The 22,500-nt window shown below is 45.3% G+C and overlaps 1 protein-coding gene across 21 annotated transcripts in view; it reads right to left on the bottom strand.

Moving 5' to 3' along the window:
• Positions 1–22,500, bottom strand: part of ptprma (protein tyrosine phosphatase receptor type Ma) — a 193,268-nt gene that overhangs the window by 81,469 nt on the left and 89,299 nt on the right. For all 21 annotated transcript variants that reach the window (XM_031583787.2, XM_031583786.2, XM_031583784.2 and 18 more), the window contains exons 8-10: positions 4,677–4,985; positions 3,563–3,672; positions 238–439 (exon numbers count right to left, since the gene is read on the bottom strand). In XM_031583787.2, coding sequence (XP_031439647.1) covers positions 238–439; positions 3,563–3,672; positions 4,677–4,985 — 621 coding nt within the window. The remainder of the gene's footprint in view (positions 1–237; positions 440–3,562; positions 3,673–4,676; positions 4,986–22,500) is intronic.

Raw genomic sequence — 22,500 nt, forward strand, 5'->3', positions numbered from 1 at the left:
AACACACACACACACACACACACACACACACACACACACACACACACACACTCACACACACCCACACACACACACACACACACACACACACACACACACACACACACTCACACACACCCACACACTCACACACACCCACACACTCACACACACACACACACACACACACACACACACACACACACAAACAAGAAAACAAGCACAGAATTACTGACACACAACGGAGACTGTCCTCACCTGATATCTTGGTGGTGAACTGGGCGATAGCTGGTGGCCCAAAGCCCTTGATGGTGCTGGCTTTGATGGTGAAGGAGTAGGTCGAGCCTGGGTAGAGCCCCTCGAACGTGTGTGACGTCTCGTTGCTGAACTTCAGCACCTTGCCGCTCTGGTTGGTCAGGTTGAACACCGTGTCGAAGGAGCTGACAGCCTTGTAGAAGATCTGGGGATGGAGAGGATGCTAGTTTCACTGAAGCCCATCCCAAAAAGACATGGCCGACATTTCATAGAACGTCTGTGTCATAGTACCACCGCTCAAGAAAACCAACCTGCAGCGGGTCGACTTCACACATCAGTTCAACAGTTTCAGGAAATGATTTGATCAGAATAAATACCTTTTCGTACTCTGGGAGAGGGCTACACTGGGTTAGTTAGTAGTTTGTTTAAAGAATAGTATCCTCTTATTCTAATGAATGTAAACTCATTATAAGAAGGGAAACAGGTTTATTATCTTTTAGGGTTATGTGCTTTGGAAACTGTGGTTGGACAGAGGGGCCCTCGGTTGTAATATCACACGACCTCCAGAGGACTCCCCTCGGACCGAACGTCATCCATAAACATACTTGAGCTTAGAACCGCCTGGTTCGTGTCCAGACAAACTGCAAGACAAACTTTCCTGTATTAGTGTTCAAATACTCCTCCACTCACTCTGGGAAAAGGAGTCAGCCGTCGGGCCTTCTCCCTCTATCGCTTCTTTCTCTCCGCCTCCTTCTATCTCTCTTTCTGGCTCGTTCTCTCTGCCTCCCTATATCTCTCTTTCATTTTCTCCTCTTGTCTCTCTCTCTCTCTCTCTGTCACTCTTTCTGTTGTTTTATTTCATTGCTTTTCCCCCACTCCACTCCACAAGATTAGAGGGAAAGAATTCTAAAGGGAAAAGCACTCGAGCGATTCTCACTCTATACAGAGTGTGTGTGTATGTCTGCGGGTGTGTGTGCATGTATGTGTGTGTGTGTGTGCGCAAGAGAGCGCCTCCTCCCTTTCCCTCCCCTTCGCCTCCCTCCTCCACCTCCTCCACCTCCCTTAATGTAACTTTATCAGCTCTGTGAAAGGGCTTCATTTAAATAAATCATTTTGCCAGTAATAGGAGGCCCTCCATTACAATTCCATTCTAATTCCAATTAAAAGCACACAAAGGGGAGGCAGGGAAGCAGTGCCATTCGCGGCCCTCAGGTGTGAAGTACCCCCCCAATTCATCTTCATCTCAGCCCAGCATCTAGAGGATTATTTTACTGGAATTTTCGTACTGGATAAAACAGGTCTTGGCTGAGCAGAGCATGTAGAAAGTTTTGCAAATAACATATTGTTACCGCCAACTGGATGAGCTCAATGGGGATGTCATGTGGTTTGTCAACAAGAGATATAGGGCACCAGTTTACAATTATTTGAAAGATGGAGAAAAGCAGATTCCTGTATGCAGAGGTTGTACTATTCCTTGTCATTCCTTGAGCATGTCAAATTGTTAAGCGACTTTCCAAGTAGGTGTACAAAATGGTAAACTACCAGTTTTGTGTTAGCTTTTGCTCATGACTTGTACCAGCCTATTTAGCTCACGTAAAGAGACAGGTGTGATGTATCCACATAAAAGAAGCTTGTAATTAAACCAACCAGTTCACACAGTTTTCTCACACACCACAACAACTGAAGATGAAGGCCTACTTCAAGTGGTTGCCTTGAACAGTCTTGAGCATATGGCAGAGAAATATCTACTTTGCTTTTAGCATATAAACATACATACATACTACATACTACATACATATACATATAGATAGATAGATAGATAGATAAATAGATAGATAGAAACACTTCTGATTTGCTTTTCTTTGGGGGGTCACCAGGGTAACTCACCAGCCTCCGCACCTAATGAGCACAGGCACACACACACACACACACACACACACACACACACACACACACACACACACACACACACACACACACACACACACACACACACACACACACACACACACACCTGTCCCTGAAGAGGAAGCTGAAAGCGACATGGGAACAAAGGCTGTTTGGGAGCAAAAAGGTCCTTCAAAGGGCTGAAGATCACCCGGGACTTTGCATAATGCCACGGCAAAAATATAATAAACACTGGTTAGTCAATCAGCCACTAATGAGAGCAAAACACTTTGATTTGTGCCCCTTTTTGCCTTTTAAAGCCGGGCAGATCATAATCCTGACACCCTGTCGCAGGGGGACGAGATGACAGAATATAATTTCATATGACAGCTTAATTGGTGATTTTTTTTCTCTACAAATGAAGTTCTGCTACAATGGTTCTTTTGACTACACACACACCCTCACACACATAAAAAAAGCTTCCACTTTGCATTGTGCAGATTTCTGAGCCGATCACAGCTTTCCATGCAAATGAGACACTTTCATCAACAGGAGATTTTTTTTTGTTAGATTTTAAAGCGCTCACTAAGGTCTAACGTGACCTCAAAAACAGTGACTTTTAGTTGGGCAGAGTTGAGGTGAAAATATTCGCACTCTTGGTGCTGTTGATCTTTTGAGGACTGTTACGAGAGCGGTCTTGCGGTGGGTCGAACATGATTGTACTTGCGAAAGCAATGCCCACATTCCAACGCTGAGACGTGTCTGTGACCACAATACTCAGGTATGCCTTAAGTGGCTATTCTGAGCATCATGGAAACAACTTGACACTCAAATCAAACACAAAGCCCTTTTGCAGTAACGCTGATCCCCCCTCCCCCCCATATCACTGCTGGGGCATAGAACTGTGCAGGATCCGAGCAAAGTCTAGAACATTCCCGAAGTTAAACACAAAGCCTCTGTGGCCCCCCATGATGTCTTTTTAACCCAGAGTAACTTTCAAGACTGTCAGAGATGTCAATGCACCTCCACTCCGCATTGCGAGACTGCACTGCTGTGAAAGCACGCATCCGCATGCACTCGCTTGTCACAGTCTCTGTAACTGTCGCCGGGATGATGAGGGAATTTTTAAAAATATATTTTCTGTGATTATATCCGAGCCGCACGCTCTGGCTTTGTTCTGTGTATGGGATTAGCGCTATCTGTGTGGCTCAGCTCTGTAATAGATTGTGTTAACAAGCCTCACTGCATTCAGGGCTTAAGGTTATTAGGGTTAGATTTATTAGTCAATTAAGACCCCACGGTGAATGAAAGATGGCGCAGCTCAGTCCTCGCCCAAGACGGAAGATGGATGGGCAGCATTGGGCCGTGCTGTGACCAACCAAACCCCCCCCCCCCCACCCACCACCATCACCACCTCCGCCTCCCAGTGCCACAGACGTACCTCATACTGCTTGATGATTCCATACGTCTGCACAGGCTCCTGCCATTTGAGGGCGATCTTTTCCTCGTAAGTGTTTCCATGGATGGACTCCAGGGGTACAGGGCCGGGCACTGAAAGAGAGCGGGAAAATAAATAGATGTACGAGCAAGGTGGCACACAGTGTGTGTGTGTGTGTGTGTGTGTGTCTGTGTGTGTGTGTGTGTGTGTGTGTGTGTGTGTGTGTGTGTGTGTGTGTGTGTGGGTGTGTGTGTGTGTGCGTGTGTGCGTGTGTGTGCGTGTGTGTGTTTGCATGCAGCTGATCACATCCATATTGATCCGCCCACCGCATCCCCAGACAAACGTTGATCTTTTCCTTTCGCAAAATCAATATTTCCATAAAACGGAATGCGAGAACAACAAACTTGTGGCTCGCACTTCATGTTCTGAGTACTTGCTCTGAATCAACCGTGAGATGTAATAACTGACTGTACTCCGCTGTCAGTTCAAAGGGAATGACCAAATCAGCTTCTGCTACGGCTGGGGGTCTCAAAAAGTATGTTTTCATTTCAGCCTTGGCTCGTATTGACTCTCAGCGGCTTCCATTTAAACAGTTATGATGGAGGTTACCTGGGGCCATTACAAGAACATGGTTCGTTTTTTCCCTCATCTAGTTTCCCAACTCAATGGACGTGAATTCCAACGCAACATCATGTCAGCTGCTCTTTGTATACCAAGTGAAACAAACTACCGTTGCGTTCAAGGACAGTGCAAGAAAGTGCTGACAGCAAGTACAAAAATGAAATAAATATAAAAAAAATGATTGAGAAATGGAGGTTTCATTTCAACATTTCAAAAGGGTCAAAAGTTTTCAGTGAAGCTTTCTTAAGGTTAACAGAAATCACTGGATTTGTTTGGAAACACATTTTCACTTAAGATATTTTTTGAGAAATTGAACTGAAATGGCTCCTTTGTCACAGATCTGAACATAAATACAAGAATGCAGGGCCAAGATGAGTACGTTTTCCTAGCAATCATTGCAACAACTAACATCTAACAAAATAAGGAACCGCGATTGCAACATTGTCAAACAAGTGTGTTTATGCAACAGCGCTGGTCACTGGTTTAAAACACTGACCATCTTCATCTGTCAGCATTCCCAGCTCCTCACTCTCCTTGACCCCCTCGCGGTTGTGCAGCATCAGCCTGACGCTGACGTTGGTGTAGGGGGAGAGGTTGCGGATGGTGTGCTGCGGGGTGGTACTGAGGGTGTCATAGCACAGCTCCTCCCGGGTCTCCTCCTTGCCTCCGGCCTGGTACCGGTACTGCACAGTCAGGTTGTAGCTATGGCAACGCGTCACGTTGTACCCGAATGGCTCCCAGCGAAGCGTGATCTGCCTGGACTTGATGTCCACCACTTGCAGCTTACGTGGCCCGTGCATAGGATCTAAGGAGAGAGAGAGTTGGGGGGAGATAACAGCAGGCATGAAAGAAATGTTTCAAATAGAAAATGCACACAGGTGTCATACAACATCAATATTGGAGATTCAGGAGTATCCCGGCAGACTTTAAAACACTCTACTGTCTCATTCAATCAAACCATGTTATACCGCTTCCAAAGAAAATGGTTGAAAGTATGATACATTTTGATACCCCATGAATCTTCTACTTTATTGTATCTCCTTTCCCCCCCAACCCCCCCCCCCCACACACACACACACACACACACACACCACACACACCTCTCCAGCCATGCTATCTAGGATGCCGACCCCATCTATCCCTACACCGATTAAGTATTGTGATGGGCCCAGCACTGATCCATGAAGTACCCCCAAAGCTGGAGGTGCGGCCCAAGGCTCCTTTCCCTTCAACTCTAATCAGGGAACCGTGTTGCCTCCTCAATCTGTGCTCTCCAATCTCCCCTGGGGAGGCGCAGGCAACCCAGGCACACTGTAATAGGATCAATTTCCATTCCCAGGTTCAATTCACAGTCCATTTCTCAGGAATTTAGCCCTCAACCTTTAGCAGTGTTCAGCTCCCCTTGTTCATTCGCATGTCCCTATTTGCTGGGACAAAGGGGAGATGGCAGACAGGCAATTTGATGTGTCAGTTCTTTAGCTAGCACTGAATGGGAACCTAAACCACTCTAGTCTCATCTCAAGGTTGGTCCCCCCCCCCCCCCCCCCCCCCATCTAAAGCGGGAAAGGAATGACAAGGATGGCAACAAGCGCTGCCAAACCCCCCCCCCAAAAAAAGAAAACGGACAAACTGCTGACTTCATCTGCAAAATCTTTTAAACCAGTGTATTTGGTGATGAAGGAAAAACTGAAACATTCCTCTCACTTTGTCCTCCTTTGTGGATACTAGCAAGTCTTTTTTATCAAAGGGGTCGGAGAAAGAAAAACACTAAAGAGAGATGAAATCACTGAATGGATGTCTCTCTGGGTTTGTATGTGTATCCGCCTGTAAAGCGTTTCTTTATCTTTATTCAGAGCACGAGGGACAGAAGATTAAAACAAAGGGCTGGAAACAGCCTTTAATCAACGAGGCTGTAACGAAGCTCCACTGGTTTGAACTGAGCAGAAGAAAGGAGGATGAGTGAGCTGCCAGCACAGTTCAGATTAATGCCATCAGTGACAATGAAACTAAATCAGAGTGTTCATCTGTATATGGTTGCTAACAAGTGACCACGGTATATTCAGGTCTCATTGTGAAATTTAGATTCAGTTTCATAAGGTAATGTAACACAGAGGTCATTCAGACAAATAGGAATGAGCAAAAGAGTAAATACTACATTTACTGAGTAGTTTCTACATGGGTATGATGTGGTGGTTCACAACTACAGCCGAATCAATTCAGTTTAAAACTCCACAGGTTCGTCCTTCACATGTTTTGACACATCGACGGTTACACATTTCAAAGGCCTATGGTGAATGGGTTACAAATTGTATAAATATATATGAACATATATATGAACATCTAATACCCATGGTTAAGATGAACAATCTGTCAGGTACGATTCCTGAACTGACAAGGTAGGCAAGAAGCATATATATTTTAATATTTGGAACTGAAGAATTATCATTCAGCACAATAACCAATGCCAATTTGAGGTACTCGGGTAGATCTTTTCTTCCTTGCATTCAGACAACAATATTGAAAAAGGAAAGCAATTTCCCCTACACAAAAGATCGTACCTCGGCCGTTACAACTTAGAGAGTAGACGGCTTCAGCTCAGCTAAGGGCATCCTTGGGGTTTGTGATAGTTTCCATCACAATAATCGCCATGCTGAAAGAGCTCAGGAAGGCCGTGAAGCAGGTGTGCTCAGCAAAAACGCCAACAATGTCTTTTTTGTTCTCGCAGCCTTTGATGCCGCTCCAAAGAGACTGTTGATACTGTCAAACCAACCATCTAGAATGTTCCGAGTGATGACAGTGGAGTCTAAGGTCTGGGAAGTAGTTGGCAGGCACAGAAAGAAAAGAAATGGAGTGTGGGGGGTGTGTGTGTGTGAGAGAGGGGGTGTGGGGTGTGGGGTGTGGGGGTGTGTTTGGAGGGTGGAGGTCGACGCACTGATGCAAGATAAATGTCCACTTATCATTCAATATACCAACCATAGCTGCACAATTCCACCGGGAACAGAAAAACCAAGAACAATACCGAATCATTGCCATGTATTTACAAACTAAGCAGACCAATGAAGAGACTACACAGCCACTGACAAGAAATACACATTACATTCACGCACTATTACACACTATTGCATTTCTTTCCTACCTCTCCTCCCTATTCTGTATAATATTATTCCTGCCATTCAACTTAACTATCTCCTCAGCGCAGCATGCAATGCCATTCCCATCCTATTCGATCTTATTCAAATGGACAACGGCACTGCTTAGAGTCTGAAACGTCTCTGTCATATTGCTTGACTGTAATAGCTGCCCTGACAAACTGGGAGTACAGCAAGATTCTAGCCTCAGACTTCTGACAGCGCATTCGTCCTCTGATGGAGTCAAATCGTTTGCCACCGACTAAAGATGCATTTAATGTCAGGCCGCCCTTGTAAAGCTCACAGCATTACAATAAACACGGTGTGCTTAGCAAAAGACCTGAGCACTCACAGACTCTTTTTTTGTGTTCACTTTTACCCTAACTGACACTCCCCTGTAATGCTAGACCATTTGAAAGGTATGAAATTCAGAATTTGTATTAAGATTCCCCCCCCCCCCCAAGCTTAGTATGTTAAGAGAAAAAAGTCCAAAGGATGAAACGGTGCGGCAGACGGCTCCAGTTGAACATGGCAATATGGTTGAACTGGAAGTAATGGTGTCTTTTTCTCTAGCCACATTTCCAAACGTGATGATGTCACTAGACCCTGGATAGGAAGTCACACGGAAAGAGCAAAAAGTGCTTGCCTCAAGGGAGTGGAGGTGTGTGTGTGTTGGGGTGTGTGTGAAGCTGGAACAGTCACTGCAAGAGCTCAAGGAGTGCTGGAGGGGTGGGGGGTGGGGGGTTGTTTAACAGTCTTAACACCCAACTCAGGGCTTCATCTGAACATTAAGGCACACTGCAGAATGCACCAAATACATGATAAACTCTAAGCAGTGTACCCAGTTCTTTTGATTATAGAAAAAGAAAGTTGCACTATACTTATACCGTGTCATCATGGATGTATTTTTTAAATCCCATTTCTGTAACCTTAGAGGTCAACCCCCACAACCTATGACTGTCCAAAAATAGATTGAGCTTTCTTAATGATGCAGTGATAAATAATGCACTATTTTTTTTTTTTTTTTTAAAGACCTCGCATCATAAATCGTTTCTACAAGAACACATGTGACCTCATTAGCTCCTCAACAAACAGCCAAAAGATTCACACTTTCCTGACAGACACATTTTTAAACTAGCCACACAGCAACCTGGAGCAGGGAAACAATCAGGGCCGCCCTTAAACCGGACCCTTCCCACTCCCTTTCTGTCACGGTGTGAACTATGTTTGTAATCACACTGTTAAACCTCTATATATGTCTCTGTCTGCACAGAACCAATCTTAATGCAGGGGTAGGGATTTGGGATGCCCTTAATAAAGGGGGAGGGTACAATATAGCGGCAAGCTTTAGGATGCTCTTGATGGAAAAACCAAATTGATATTTTTATTTAAATAATGAACATAATCAATATTAAAAACACTATAAAATATAGTTTTGGAGACCCCAAGGAAATACATAGGATTTTTTTCCTGTTTACTTCTTTCATTATGTGTGTGTGTGGAACTGTGTGTGTGTGGAACTGAATTTCATGTTTTATTTACGTTGACATTTCCATACGCTGTAATAAGTAGACCCAGACATGTTGTATTATGTAGGTCTACATCTTTTCGATCTTCAGTATTTTACTACTTTTGCTGCAAATGTCATGTTCACTGATATGCTGTACATTACTCCACAAACAAATATGGCCGTTCGGCCAGAAAAGGTAGACAAGTAGAATTAAAGTGCTGCAAGGACACTAAAAAACTGTGCGAAGTTCGCATAGATGCAGACTCGCAGTTGGCTGGTTTTAGATGGTTTTAGATGGCAACGAATCTAATGCCCCCTCCACGTGAACGTGCAAACAGAGTGGGGTAGTAGGGACAGTTTGTTGGGGGTGGTTTGGTTTTAGGAAGGCCCTCAATCACAGGGGTGGCTGTGGGTGCACTTTCACCTTACCATGACTCTCAAGTTGCAAGGCAGCAGGTAAAAGAGTGACTGTGAAATAAGTACTAGGTGGTTAAGTGCTAATAAGTGCAAGGTTGATGGCTATTTGAATGAAAAATTAAAAAAAAAAGTAAAATGACTAGTTAGGAGTAGGGATGGGTATCGTTTGGTTTTTATCCGATACCGGTACATAACCGATACTTTTAAAACGATACCGGTGCCTAAACGGTGCCGGAACCGATACTTTTATAAAAAATAAAAAAAATTTTACGATTGACGACATTTAAGAAAGGCTTTATTGCCAAATATATGAACTGTTTAAAGTAGATTATATATATAAATAAATACAAAACACCTTTTAACTTAAAACTTAAATAATATATGAACTGTTAACAAAAGTTTAGACTATACTTAAATAAATACAAATAAATACAAAACACACACACACACACTACAGCTTCAATACTTCAGCAATTCTTTTGTTCAATTCAATTTTTTTTCTTCAAATTGAACAATATATTAACTGTTTAAAGTATATTATAAATATAAATACATACAAAACACTTGGCTTCAAACTTTTTAACTTCAAACTATGAACATTATATTAACTGTAAACAACAGTTTATAGTATACTTAAATAAATATAAATAAATACAAAAAACAGCTTCAAACTTCTTTTGCAAAAATATGAGCATATTTGCCTTTGGAGTCAAAAATGTATTATTTTGTTTGCATTTATTTCATGAAATTTCACCATTTTATGATTTGTTTATACCTATCTTTTCTATCTTGTTTATAGTTAATCTTGTTACTTGAACACACTGAGTACGAGAAAATGTGTACTGCCCCTTTAAGAGACTACCGTAGGTTAAGTATAGCTGTCATCTCCGTTTATTTTTCAGTCTTCGGTTGCTGATCTGCCGTTGACTCTTTGCCTTCTCTCCACTCTTTTCACGCAATTGTTTTGTTGCATTTGCTGCACGTCGCGATGTTTGAATATTTTGGTGCGAAATACAGCCACACTTTTGACCGTTTACCTTTCGGTATTTTCTCTGTTAAAAGGTTGATGGCTAGTTCTGTTTGTGCTTGCTCTGTGAAATGCTGCATGCTCTTCACTGTCATAAGACTGTTGCTATGAAAACACCAATGAGCGTGAGCGACACAGGACAAAGTTTACATTGGGAGCTGGGGCAGTTTTACATGTGCCCCGCGGAATCTGCCTAGCGACCGTGTTCAATTGGCTCAGGCACCGAAATGAAGCACCGAAATCTGCGTTGCATTTCGGTCCGGGTAGGTACCGGTTGTATTGGAACCGGTTCCATATTGGTACCGGTTCTCGGTACCCAACCCTAGTTAGGAGGTGACAGCGAACTAGTGTTTAACTTAATGCAGGCCCACGCATACGCAATTAGAGTACAATTAGTTTGTTAAATTGCCGTCAATCACAATTCATTCATCCGAAATGACTCAAAAGCTGAAACAGGTGTTTAGACATACACTAGTTTTTCTTTTTCTTTTTGTTCTGTCGAGATATTTAAAGATATATTATTCATTAGTCCATTATTCCGGTGGAGGGGTGTGCGGAGCGGACAGCAGACTCAGCCTGTTTATTTCCTGTCATTTCAGGCAGATGCAGCACAACCTACGACCGTGACAGCCCACGTCAGCTGACCTTCTGATATCTCCACCCCCCACTCCCCTTCCGTTCCCTTCCCTTGATATCATCTCCGCTCCCGGTTCTCCCGCGTTCTGTTCTGTCCCCCTGAGGAACCCTCTGCCCTTCAAACTTCACGGGCTCCTGATCCAGCTGCCGGGCTGGATACCTGGATTTCATTTTTAACGCATCGATTTTCCGACCTCTGCCTGCCCACCGTAATTGATGGTGAGAAAGTGAAAAGACTGTTAACAATCTATTGATTAGCTGGAGTTGTGTGGTGAGGTGAGTGTGTGTGTGTGTGTGTGGGGGGGGGGGGGGGGGGAGAGAGAGAGAAAAAAAAATCTAGCTAGAAAAATCTAGCAGACAAATCACTGTTTATTTACACAGATTATCTGTTGCTAGAAGTAATGTGACGCGTGGGGGGTTGGGGGGTGAAGTTAAAGGTTTGCCTCTATCAGCAGTAGAGAGAGTGTGAGGCACAGATAACGCAAAATGGCCAGCATACGGTAGAATGCCCCCGCACTGCACTGGTCTATAAACAAATAACCCCCCTACTGGACTTCATTGCAGGCAATCAAAGATGGCACGGGAGGGAGTGCTGGTGGATCATGATGATACAGTCAAACACACACACACATATACACACACACACACACACCCACACACACACACCCACACACAGCCATATATGGCAAGAGATAAACGATTAAGCAGTTATCATGAGTGTTTGTATCTGACCAACATGAGGTGTGTGTGTGTGTGTGTGTGCGTATGTTTGTGTGCTCATGTGTGTGCGTGTGTCAGCATGAGTCTGCATCAGGCAGCCATCCAGGCTGGCCCCATGCTGTCCATGAGGATGGCTTTTATCCACAGAGTGCTCAGGATTACCAGCACCATCAAGAATGGCATCTAAAGGATTACACGACACATTCCCCCCCCGCGCGCGTGTGTAAAATGGGTGAACTCCCCTGAGCAACTGATCACCAAATCTCACACTGACTTGCTTGTCTAAAGCAGCCCTGGGAGGTGTCAAGACGGGCATAAAAGATGAAATAAAAACGCGCCTCTGTATATTTTGCTAAACTGAAAGTTTGTTTCGTATCACTCGCTCATATCTCAATCTCACTCCAAACGAGTCGAAACCGGCTCCTGAATGAGACCCAATGAGATCTGTGGAGTGGCAGAAACAGCACAATCAGATCGCTTTCCTCTCAGGTTTTACATGTTCTTATCTCTGCCAGACAACACACACACACACACACACACACACACACACATACAGACAAACACACGACATGACAGGCGTCAGAAGGCAGGTTTCTGTTTGTGGAACTATCTGCAGGGTCTCGCTGGGTAAATAGCGGCCGTGCTAAAAGCGCATCGGTCTGCTGGCTGGCTGGGCAGAGGAATCACATCAGGCAGGCTTCTCTGGAAGCGACATGTACACACCAGCAGTCATGTACACAGGCCAGGAGAATGACAGGAAAGGAGATGGAGGGAGAGAGAGAGAGAGAGAGAGAGAAAGAGAGATAAGGGAGAGAGAGATATGAGGAGGAGAGAGAGATAAGGGAGAAAGAGAGAAAATGAGGGAAGGAAGGGAGGTAAAGATAGAAAAAACAAAGAGAGAGAGAGCGAGAGAGGGAGAGAGCATGCATGAGAGAGAGAGAGTGAGAGGGAGAGAGAAAGAGGATGCAAAAGACAAAGAGAGAGAGAGAGAGTGAGAGAAAGAGCGAGAGAGAGCACATCTGCACAGTGCAGAGGGAAATCACATGCTCTACTGAGACTGGCATAGGGAACATAAGGGGCCTGGACCATCAGGTAATGATGTTGTGTGCTGGCGTTGTGTGTGTGTGCTGTGCCACTGTGGGCAGCTTCAGAGCTAAATGAGACAGAGAGAGTGAGGGAGATTGGACCCACAGCACAGGTAGACGTGGCAGAACCACGATAATGTCAACGCAGGCATCCAGTAAGGGACGAGAAACACAATCTGTTCAACGGTTCATCCTCTGAAATAAACATAGGTGTGCAGCTTAAGGCAACAGTCTGTTCTCTTGATTCAAATGTAGCTCAAGCCTTTTGGTGATAAAATACTCACGTTTCCAAGACTGCCATTTCACCATTTCAACAGTGTTCAAGGATAGGCAGGCCAAGAAAGATCAAGGCTTTGACACATGAACTAAATCATGAAACGTAACCAGCCATCTCATTTGTGGTTATGCACTTGCATGTGTATGTGCCACACGTGTGTGTGTGTGTGTGTGTGTGTGTGTGTGTGTGTGTGTGTGTGTGTGTGTGTGTGTAGGTGTGTGTGTGTGTAGGGCTTCACAGCATCTTTATGAACTGTGTCTCTATATGCTCCTGAATGTGATGAGTGTCTCAAAGAAGGTGTTTCAGTAGCAAACAGGAGTACGAGCGAGTCCAGTGATGAAAGGGGACGAAGGGAGAGTCTTCTCTGGATGACTGCCTGGAGTGATTGACAACCATCAGTCACAGTTACCCACTGGAAAGAGTTCAAAGGTCAAGGTTGGTTCCAAGGAGTAGATCAATGTGCCTAATTACCCATAAGCCTTGGCAGAGGGATATCTCTCTTTGCATTGATGCCCATGATAAATTCTAGCTGAAGCTAGAGGAGAGATCCACCATTTATTTCCCCCTTTACCTCTTACAGGAATGGAAAGGTGGACACCCGTACGACACATAATGGCTTTTAGCCTTTGGCCAAGATGGATGTGACAAGATACTAATAAGCCTGAGATCTGTGTGTGTGTGTGTGTGTGTGTGTGAGTGCTGGAGGCATCTAGACTAGACAAGAAGAATTGGTGGTCACAACAGGGTTGTGTGTGTGTGTGTGTGTGTGTGTGTATGTGTGTGTGTGTGTGTGTGTGTGTGGTTGTGTGTGGGTGTTTGGGTGGTTGGCCTCGTATTCGCTCACTGTATCCAAATCACTGCAGCACCCGTCCACTCGCCATCGTCTTCAAATCATTCTAATTTGACATTTAGATGTCAACTATTAACGGCCGTCGAGGCTTGACATTTAAGCGACGTTCCCTGTTATTACCACCACGTTTCTGCCTTTTTTTCCCCGAGCGGACAGTAATGGACTGTAACCTTTTTCGATGTCGTCGAAATCAGATAGACGCCATTGTCCAACGTGACCAAAAACGCGAGAGGGGAATAGTCGAAAGGACAGTGTTGCCATTGTTGCTCTGCGGAGAAAAAAAGGACCTGGGTACAAAAGGAGGACAGTGCCTTTCGTTCCTGTAGCTTTATGCTCAGAACATCCGGCGGTGGTGGCGGCGGCGGCTAGCAGGCTAAGAGAGGGCCACGTTTGATGCTCTCAGCATGCAGGAGCAGAATAAAGGTATTATTCCCGGATGAGGGGGAACAAATTGGCCGTGACTTCAGCCTCTTCTTTTTTTTGCTGTCAGGAGGGAGGCGGAAGGGTGGGGGGAGGGCAGAGAGAGAGAGAGAGTGAAAAAAGAAAGAGAGAAAGAGAGAGAGAGAGAGAGAATAAACCAGAGACTGAGAGGGTGAGAAGGTGAAAGAGAGAGAGATAGAGGTTAAGGGAGAAAGAGAAAAGAAGAGATTGAGAAAGAGAGAGATCACTTGTTCTTTTGGTTGGTGAATAACCGGAAGTGACGTTGCACGATCGCGTTGCAACTCGGTGAAAACAAACAGGTGTCAATGTCAATGTTTGACATTTCACTGTAGCAGTTGTAAGCTAAATAATTGGAAATCAATGACTACAGGCATCTGACAGCTAGAGGCTTTACAGCTGTTTGTTTTCACCAAGTTTCGCCAGATATGTTGTCAAATTGACCAGACGAATTGTGTCGTTGCCAATCTCAATGAGTGAGACGAGCATTTTCAAAACATTTGTGTATGCTTCTCCAAGGTGAAGTTTTGCTTGGGAGTGCAAATGCTTGAATTCATGTCAAGGTACGAAACTGCCGCAAACACATCCCCGGGAAGAACAGATCCCTCAAAACATAAAAGGTCCTCTTTCCTTGGCCTGGATTATTCTCAAGAATGGCTTTGCAAAGTACTATTGTACACATACTCACTATCACCCAAAATCCCTCACCCCTTATTCAGCTTTAGTGCATTGACAGTACCAGAGCAAATATGCCACGTCCAAATGCATTTTTGCCCAGTGCGTTTTGGTGTGGCAGAGGGTTCATGGGAAACACGTGTGCCAGCTGACTGACAGGAAAAAGAATAAAAAAGATGTCTGTTGGCCAGGTTTGGCAAGCGTCGGAAAGAGCTTTGGAATGAAACAATGATATGAAGCATATGAAAAGCTTCATAAATATGACAAGAAAAAACCAAGACAAGTTCTTTTCTATCTGTTTTATGTTTAACGAAGGAGGCTTGACTGACACCAGTATGATTTTGCTGTCAGTCTGCTCTGTTATTATATGATTCACTCCTCTGTGTGTGTGTGTGTGTGTGTGTGTGTGTGTGTGCGCGCGTACATTACTGTGTTTCCGTATGTGTGTGTGTATCTGTGTTTGTGTGACAGAGGTTGAGAGAGGAAGAGGAGACAGAGTGAGAGAGCACCAAAGTGACAGTGACAGACACAACCACACCCTTTTTATTTTTTTAAATATCCCTCGAAAAAAAAAAGCACAAAAAAAACCCTGTGTATTTCAGTGATATCAACACAGCCATCTGCGTAATGACACGGCTTTCATCCTTATCAAAGCCCTTTTCATAGCAGGGGGAAACGGCACAATGATGACAACCCGACAATCAAAACTCAATTACGCTCCCCGAGTGCTCCACAACACAATGGCCGCTCCCCACAAAGACGGGGCTCTTTCGCCGCCATGGAGAGGAAATCAAAATAACAGGCCCCTCCTCAAAGAAAAAACAAACCTCAGTATCCACATCCCATTCATTCAAGCCCCGCTGCCCACCCCTCTCCCCCCACTACAATTTCCAGACAGAAGTACACAGGAAAGGGCCACATCTGCACTAGAAGCTCTAAACACCTCATTTTTTTTTTGTTTAGCCCCCCCCAAATTCATCCCTTCCATGCCCACCCCCCAGCCCACACCACTCCACTCATCTTGCCCGCTGGGTAAGCTGGCACCCCTTCATCTGTTCACGCCCCGGCGTGGTACGCGAGCTGTCAATCACAGGGCCATCCGTGTCAGAGCAGACGGTTTAGCGACTGTGGGGCGGCGAAGCGTGCGCTGTTTCCACGCTTACGGACACGGGGACACACACTCACATACGTGCACGCACGCACGTGGAACCGGCAGAGGTTAGCATTAGCGTTCGAGCGCTAGTGAGATGAGCAGTCTCTAAGGCTCTGCACACACACGCGCGCCATGTCCCCCTGAGAGTGCGCTTATGCGGGCCTCTCATCTAATATTTATGCCGTCATTACATGAAAGATAAAACATGCAGATAGCAACAGAACAAAGAGGTGGAGAGTGTGTCATACAACAGAGGAGGCGTTTAGCCATTCATCTCCATCTAGAATATTCATCTGCTAAGTCAGAGGAGACATTTTTCCCTTCCTAGTTCCCATCATCTTAAGATGCATTTATGCGAGTACTTTTATTTCCTTTTTTCACTAACATATCCGTTCCATCAAAGCACAGCCCTAAACTGTTCCCTTGCTGTTCCTTTCCCGTGTGTTTGAGACGTGTCAGCTTCACTTAGTTTCTCACACCCCCTCACACACCAGGCGTACGGCTGGACAAGACAGGGCATGTTTCAAGTCAGGGGAAATCAGGGGGAAAAAAGAAGGTCAGGGAACAGACTCAGGGGGTGACTATGGGGATGACCCCCAGTTCAACCTGACGGAAGCTGGACTGAGAAACAAGCCTTCTGAAAGGCTCAGGGGACCACCCTTCATGCACACACACACAAACACACACACACACACACACACACACACACCCTCTGTGGGCATAAATGACCTGTTGTCATGGCAAAGACAAGTTTTTTTTTCTTTTTCTCTGACTAGGCTTCATGACGGCATCATGCTGAAGGACATAGAGTGGTGTGTCGCCAGGCGCCTCGGCCGTTAACCTATTGTGGACACATCGTTGTGTCGTGAGCACCTAACTGGGGGTGCCACGGGGCCGGATGACTGATAGCTTGGCTGGGATCGGAACGTTGGCTCATGGCCGCTGGAACCAAGAATAAGGGCAGGCCAAGCCTTCGGGAGAGCAGTGCTGGGGAAATTAGTTTTGTCCTTAAAGCCGCAGCCTCTCCCGATAGGCAGGACCGCAGGGAAGGGGAGATCCTTAAAAGACCTTGCCAAGATCATAAGACCCAGCGGGCAACCTCTGTTCTCTGTTCTGTGTGAGTTGGTAAACAATAGTTGTTCACTTGTAGCAATACAAGGAGCACGTAGAAAAAACACTCATGTCCCCATACTAGCACACATGCTCACACAGGTGAGCACAGGCACACATAAACACACATTCAAGATAGTATAGACTAATATAACAGCACACTAAAATTGCATACTAAAAGAATTCCAGTCACATTCTACACCATAAACTGAATGTCGGCCCTCTGACCAATAATATCAGCATACAGGAGTGATTTGTGACGATCTCTGTGTCACATGCAGTCCACAGCCACCGTCAGAAGTCAGACATTCCAAAAACATTCCCACCCTGATCTAATTACACACCACTATGACAGCACGACACAAAACACGAGACATCTGTGAACTGTGCACCGAGACACATTCGATGGGCCTCGTTTTCATCCTGCGGTGTGTTCGTTCGGTCTGTATGAAAGATAACTTGATTTTTCTGTAAGAGATTCTCCCAAGACAGGGGATCGATTGCGAGTCTAGCGCTCGGAGCAAAGTAACCAAACTAACTTTTGTTATTAGAAGACGGAAGATTATGAGTATTCCATGACGCCTATTTGTACTGTGGCACGTGAATGATTTACACGACAGACAAGGACAAATATTAAAACATAGTCCCTAACATCTGAACCAGTCCTTAAACAGGACAGGACTTCTAAACTGAGAGTCAAAGGTTTAGGCCTGTACTGCAAACAGTCTGTGTTTTTATGATTGAATAAAGGAAGGCAGAACGCAAACCAAACCCTCCACCCCTCCCCAATTTGGGTAGCGAGGCACGTACACCGCCCCAATTACTCTCCCCTCGCCGAGCCGCGGCTGCCTGGGGCAGATGCTGCTGTTTGCGGTGAAGCAGGACAGGAGAGGAGAGAGGGAGAGAGGGAGAGAGGGAGAGAGGAGAGAGGGAGAGAGGGAGTAATGGCCTACTTCACTGATAAAAGACAGGTTTAGTTTATTTACCACACTCCTCATGTATAATAAATTATAGCGATCCATTAAAATGGTGGAGGTTCCTAACAGCTGAAATGGTGGTTGATTTTATTTGAGCCCATGCCTGCCTATCTCTCGCATTACGCCACTACAGCCCTCCTCCGCCACCACCCTAGCCGCTATCCCTCCAACACACACACACACACACACACACACACACACACACACACACACACACACACACACACAGAGCAAAGCAAATGGTGTGTTGATGGACTGACGAGTTTGGAAAAAAAACACACCTCACTAATATATTACATCCTGTGCCACTGAGGCTCTGCCTATGACTGATATTGCCACATATACTGAATGTTTTTTGGTACTTAGAATGTGAATAATGCAAGCGTCTGCCGACAGAGGCAATGTGAAGAGAATTAGCACTAATAAAGGCCATGCTGGGTTTTGCATAAATGTGGAATGCTTGGATTACAGCCTCGAGCTATGTAATAATGGAGGTCCTCCGAGTGAATGGGGGGGAGTAGTAGGCTTCACCTTTGCCTGGTTGACTTGGCTGAGAGTATTATATTTCACCCTATTTTTCTTCATTCATATCAGCAACTCAATATACCTGGCAAACTGGATTTGATTTGGCCTGGAAGGAGTTTCCAATAGCACAAGCCCAAACCCACTGGGGGGGACACAGATCAGATCGGCCATGGAGGGGGGTCACAGTGAGTTTAGTCCATCCACTCCGGGTAGATAATGTGGTTACACTGTGACCACTCCATGTGGACTGGCTCGAGCCAAAATGGCTGCGGCGATGGCGGATGCCTTGGGGTCAGTTGACAGAGATGAAAACCACAGATGCTAGAAACCAATACTGGCCTTTTCTCCCGTTCCATTTTTTAACTCCTTCTATTTATATCTCTCTGATGCCTTTTGTAAAGATAAATAATGGCATAACTCTCCCCCACACAAGTTGTGAAGATGAGTTTGTCAGCTTTCATTTGGCTACGAGTAACAGCTATTGTAAAACATATGCAGCAGACTGGGCAAGGCAGACACCAGGCGGGAAAAGGACAGGAAATTGCACCGCCTGTTCAATAGGCCAATGAGATTAGACAGAAAAAGAAGAATTACCATAGAAATGATGTTTTATGCTGAAAACCCAGGTCCTCTAAAAAACCCCAAAGTTGGATTGTATGCGGATTTTTTGCCTTATGGAGCACGTGGGGCAAACTATCTTTTTCTTTTGTGTTAATGAAATGCAGGGCTTACAAAATCTCATTTAGAAAGAGTGGAATAATAGGCCTAAAGTTTTACCCATTTTTTTCATGCACTATTATTTTATCACCTAGGACAAATGATATGATATCAGATTCATGAATCCAAATCCACAGCCATGTCTACAAACAGGGTGGGCTGTTTCAATACATCCTATCCCAGTATTTTTAATATACCCAACTGATAAGACTCGAAGGCCATTCTACACGCCTTTACAGGCCTATATTCAACATTTTTGTTCCTTCCCGGCAGCAAGTCCACATATCTGTACCAACAATATACAAAAGACATTTCTCAGAGCCATTTAATTACTTAAGAACAGTAATACATTCTATTGAAAGTCCATATTTTATTGGCCATGTTTGTATTTTACACATGGCGGAAATGTTTACTTATTTTATTTATTTTTTACATTCACTTTAGGTGCATAGCGCTGCCATTAATTCCTAGAAAAGTGCAGAGTGGGTATATAAATTCAATATATACTCTTCACTGACATGGACAAGTGTGCTTGCTGAGCCGTTTTACAACAATGAGAGGAGCAGGCTTGCTCATGCTATCTGCAGCAGCCTTGTTCAGTTTATGACTACGGGAGAGATTGGAGATGCTGTAATAGAGATGTCACATTGCTTTATAATCCAATAATGGAGCCGGCATTGCAACTGCAACTCTGTTTGGTTTGGGCTTATCTTGCAGAAAGTGTGTGTGTCTGTGTGTGTGTGTGTGTGTGTGTGTGTGTGTGTGTGTGTGTGCGTGTGCGTGTCTCTATATATGTGCTGGTGTGTTTGCGTGTGTGAAAGAGAGAGTGAGTTTTCAACTTGATGTTTGGAGAAAGAATCCAATCTCTTCCTTTAGGCACAATCCCTTCACCTACAGCAACATCTACCTGAGTGTGTATCACAATTGTCTTTTAGCATGTGTATGTTCCAACAGCATGTGTGGATATGTATGCATGTGGACCTGCAATCTCTTGCCCCAAAATAATGCTATGCTGCTTTTTTTGTCTCTCGTCTGCACAAGCCACAATGGCAGGGAACCAGCACTGCCCTTCTAACCAGCACCCCAATGCAATCAGTCCCACAGAGGAAGCCTTCTCCAGCAGCCTGATCCAATATCCCACACTCAGACATACAGTCATCCCCTACAGCACCCCCAGGTATTAAATACATGTGTGTGTGTGTGTGTGTGTGTGTGTGTGTGTGTGTGTGTGTGTGTGTGTGTGTGTGTGTGTGCCTGTGTGTCTGTGTGTGCCTGTGTCTGTGTGTCTGTCTGTGTGTGTGGGTGTGTGTGCGTGTGTGTGTATGTCGGCATGTGTGTATGTCAGCGTGAAGCTCCATATTGGTGTGTACTTGAATTTGACTGTGTGTCTGTGTGTGTGTTTATGAGTTAGGGCCCCCATACTGTACATGAGGACATGCATTTGTCTGTGTGTGGTGTGTTTATATGTGTTGTGTGTATGTGTTGTGTGTGTATGTGTTTGTGGGACTTGTAGTGTAGAACACGCGCAGCAAAGAGCAATTTTTCATTTGTCTGCTGACATGTTCTCTGTCAGCGGTGGTCTTCTCCCTCAGGTGGAGATTGGGGTCACACTAGCACAGGATGGATGCCAAACACATCTCGTGTCTGTGTGTGTGTGTGTGTGTGTGTGTGTGTGTGTGTTTGTCACGGCCCTCTCGACCCGCTCCGACGGCTCGCCTTACCAGTGGCAGCTGTTGCCACGGCGGCAAAAACAGGAGGAACATGAATTTAGTGAGAGGAGACAATCTGTTGTGCCTCAGTGGGGGTGACAGAAGAAAAGAAAAAAACAGATCGAGACATTTATGCGTTTTTTTCCCCTTGCCGTTCTTGTTGTTGTTGTTCCATAGTAAACCTCAACAGCCCTGGAAAATGATATGTGATGGACAGTGACAGGTATTGTCTTGTCTCCTTGTCTCTCTCTCTCTCTATCTCTCCCTCCCTTCTTTCCTCCCTCTTCCCCTGTCTCTCTGTCTCTCTGCATCTCTTTCTGTCTCTCTCCCTTTTTCTGTCTCCTACTTTCTCTTTTTTACCTACTTCTTTCTTTTCCTCCATCTCTTCCTAACTCTCTCTCTCCTTCTCTCTATCACCCCTCTCTCTCTCCCCTTCTATTCTCCATCCCTTGGCTGGCAGCTCCTGACTAGCCGAGCATGTGAGTGAGAGTGTGTAATTGACAAATGGTGACGGCCGGCGGAATGCCACGCTCCCATGATGCCTGCCGGGAGTTGACAAGTACCATCTGAGGAGACGGCGGCTGTGTGACAGGACGGTCGCAGACACACACACACACACACATACAAACATACACACACACACACACACACACACACACATACAAACATACACACACACACACACACACACACACACACACACACATACACGCACACAACCTTCTCCCAGACCTGCAACGTCAATGCTGGCATCATATACTAAATCATTCAATGCATGTGGCCTTCAATCATATCAAACACACACACACACACACACACACACACACACACACACACACACACACACACACACACACACACACACACACACAGGCACACAAACAGAGACTCGGATTGCTTTTGTGTCACAATTTATGGCACTTCCAGAAACGTGTGTTACTCCTACTTGAGATAGGAGCAGAGACCCGAGTCGCAGGCAGTGGAACCACAGATAAAGGTGTCCGCAGCGGTGGGGGACCGCAAGATAGTGGCGCACGATACGTCCTCCCTCTCTCCTCCCATCCCTTCCTCACTCTACATTTTTTCCCCCTACTTTGATCATCACTCTTCCGGGTTGGAGAGAGATGTCACTCTCAAGGTGACTTTGAAGCCTCCTCGGCTTTGCCCTCTCTCGGTGGCGGTGGGCCGCCCCGGCAATCGGGTCTTCTGCACGAGATTTACTTTTTCATTTCCAGGGGGATCATCATATTTAATTTGCCTGCTGGGAGGAACCGAGAGAGAGAGAGAGGGTGAGGAGCGAGAGGAGTGAGGAGCGAGGACAGAGGAGAGAGGAGCGAGCACTGGAGCCCGAGGGCACCACCGCCGC

This window comes from Clupea harengus, chromosome 17 (genome assembly GCF_900700415.2).
Source record: "Clupea harengus chromosome 17, Ch_v2.0.2, whole genome shotgun sequence".
NCBI classification, from domain to species: domain Eukaryota; kingdom Metazoa; phylum Chordata; class Actinopteri; order Clupeiformes; family Clupeidae; genus Clupea; species Clupea harengus.